General features: G+C 75.8%; 1 protein-coding gene across 1 annotated transcript; it reads left to right on the forward strand.

Annotated features, from left to right (window-relative positions):
• Positions 1-430: 430 nt before the first annotated feature.
• On the forward strand, positions 431-2,228 carry MNEG_16465 (hypothetical protein; the record flags this gene model as incomplete). Its single annotated transcript, XM_014035065.1, has 1 exon — positions 431-2,228. A coding segment is annotated over one exon (1,798 nt), but the record flags the coding sequence as incomplete, so codon positions are not given.
• Between the last annotated feature and the right edge of the window lie 37 nt (positions 2,229-2,265).

The raw sequence follows: 2,265 nt of genomic DNA on the forward strand, positions 1-2,265 counted from the left end.
GTTCATGCAGCCACCCCCAGCCACCATTAACCGACCATCACGGCCACCCCCAACCGGCCCAAACCGACCCCCAGGGACCTGAAGCTGGAGAACATCATGCTCAGCGGCCATGACGGCCGCGCCCTGCTCGTGGACTTTGGACTGCACCGGGAGCTCGACGCGCGTGAGGGCGATGACGTCACCCCCACCACCGCCTCGGCCGCTCCCACTGCTTGCCCGGCCGCCGCTCACCGCCCTGCGTTGCTGCCGTTGGCGGCACGCCGCTGCATGCCCTGAGCTTTTGGCCAGGACGATGGCGTTCACCCCGCTCTCAGCGTCAATATCGCTGTGCTCCCCTGCACACGCACCCTTGCCACGACCCATTTCCTTTGCCCCACCGTCTCGCCATCCATCCCCCCCTAAACCACGCCCGCCACCAACCGCTGCTCAGGCACGCCGCGCGCCGACATGCGGCGGTCTGCCAGCGAGGCGCTCCTGCACAGCGGCACCCTCCTGGCGCGCGCAGGGTGCCAGCTGCGGCAGCAGGCGCACGAGCGCGCCGCCGCCGGCGCGGCCGCCACGGCCGGCGCTGCGGGCGGCCACTTTGGCCGGAACCAGCTGCAGGCGCAGCAGACGGCGCCGGCGGCCGCCCGCGCCTGGCCGCTGTCGCCGCAGCCGGCGCCCGCCGCCGCGTGGCCGCTGTCTCCCCAGCAGACGGCGGCCGCCTCCGCGGCCGCGTGGCCGCTGTCCCCGCAGCCGCCGCACACGGGCGCGTGGCAGGCGCCGCAGGCATTGGCCGGGCAGGCCGCCGGCGGCGGGGCCCAGGGGGCGGCGCCCCTCCTCTTGCTGATTTCACGCGACAGCCCAGCTGCCACCGCCGGAGTGGACCCACCGTTATCGCAACAGCAGCCGCAGCAGCAGCAGCAGCAGGAGCACCAGCGGCAGCAGCAGCAGCACGCGCCGCCGTCGATGCCGACGCAAGCATCGGCGCCGAACGACGTCCTCGCGTCCCCGCCGCCGTCCCAGGCCGCCGTTGCGCTGCGGCCGGCGCTCAAGCGCTGCCTCTCCTCGCAGCTGGCGGGCTCTCCCCCGCGGAGCGGCGCCTACGGGCGCGCCGCCCCGGTGCCGGGTGGCGCCCTCGCCGCCTGCCCGTCGATCCAACAGCTGACCGAGCCGAAGCGCTGCGGCGGAGCCGAGGGCTGCGAGGGCGCGCACGCTTGCGGCTCCGCAGGGAGCGCCGAGGGCGGCTTGATCGGCGCCGCATGGCCGCAGGGTGGCAGCCCCTGTGCTGTGCGCGGCGTCGCGCGGCGTACGTCGAGCCTGAGGGTGATGTGGAAGGACCTGCAGGAGGCTGAGTCAGCGACAACCGCCGTCGCGCCGGCCGCGGCGGGCTCCACGCAGGGGCAGGAGGCGACCCCGTCTGGCGCGTCAGGCGCAGGCGCCCCAGCGGGCGCGCCCAATGCGGCGTCGCTGCCGCAGCAGCTGATGCAGCTCCGGGCAGCGACGGCCGCGGCGGCGGCGGAAATGCCCCCGTCGCAGCAGCAGCAGGAGCAGCAGCAGCAGCAGCAGCTGCAGGTCGAGGCGCCTTCCAGCGGCCTGGGCGGGCCGACTGCAGCGGCACTGCAGCAAGCACCCCAGAAGCAGCAGCCCCCAACACCCACGAGCCGCGGCGGCGGCGGCGGCTTGAGGGCGGCCTCGGACCCCGCGCAAGACGCCGGCGGCATCAGCGGCCCCGCCGCGCCCAACCCCGCATCCGCGCGCCGCCTGTCCCCCCTGGCTGCGCGGCAGAGCCCGTTCAGTGCCCTCGCGCGCGTGCCGGTGCTCTGGCGCGGCAGCGAGGATGGCGGCGGCGCCGCCGCCGCCGCCACAGCAGTCACGGTGGCCGCTGCAGCGCCTTTGGCGCCGGCACCCGCGCTGTCGCCCGCTTCGGGCCGCGTGCCGTCCGGCCTGCTGCGGCACCACAGTCGCGGCGCGTCCGTGGAGCGAGTCTTGACCGCCCTGCGCGCCATCGGCATCGCGCCAAGTGGCGGCGGCACCGCCGGCGTGGGCGGCTGTCTGGCACCCATGACCCTCAGCGCCGGCGGCAGCGAGGCAAGCTCTGCAGATAGCGCGCCTGGCGCTGGCGGCGCCGCCGCCCCCGATGCTGCTGCCTTCTTGGAGGATGACGGCAGCAGCAGCGCTCCAGACAGCAGCCCATGCAGCAGCGCCGCGCTGCGCCAGGCGCTCGCTGGCCCTGACAGCGCTCTCTCGTGCCCCAGCCCCACCGCCAGCCCCTCGCGGCGCGGC

Source organism: Monoraphidium neglectum, assembly GCF_000611645.1.
Source record: "Monoraphidium neglectum strain SAG 48.87 unplaced genomic scaffold scaffold06398, whole genome shotgun sequence".
NCBI lineage: Eukaryota > Viridiplantae > Chlorophyta > Chlorophyceae > Sphaeropleales > Selenastraceae > Monoraphidium > Monoraphidium neglectum.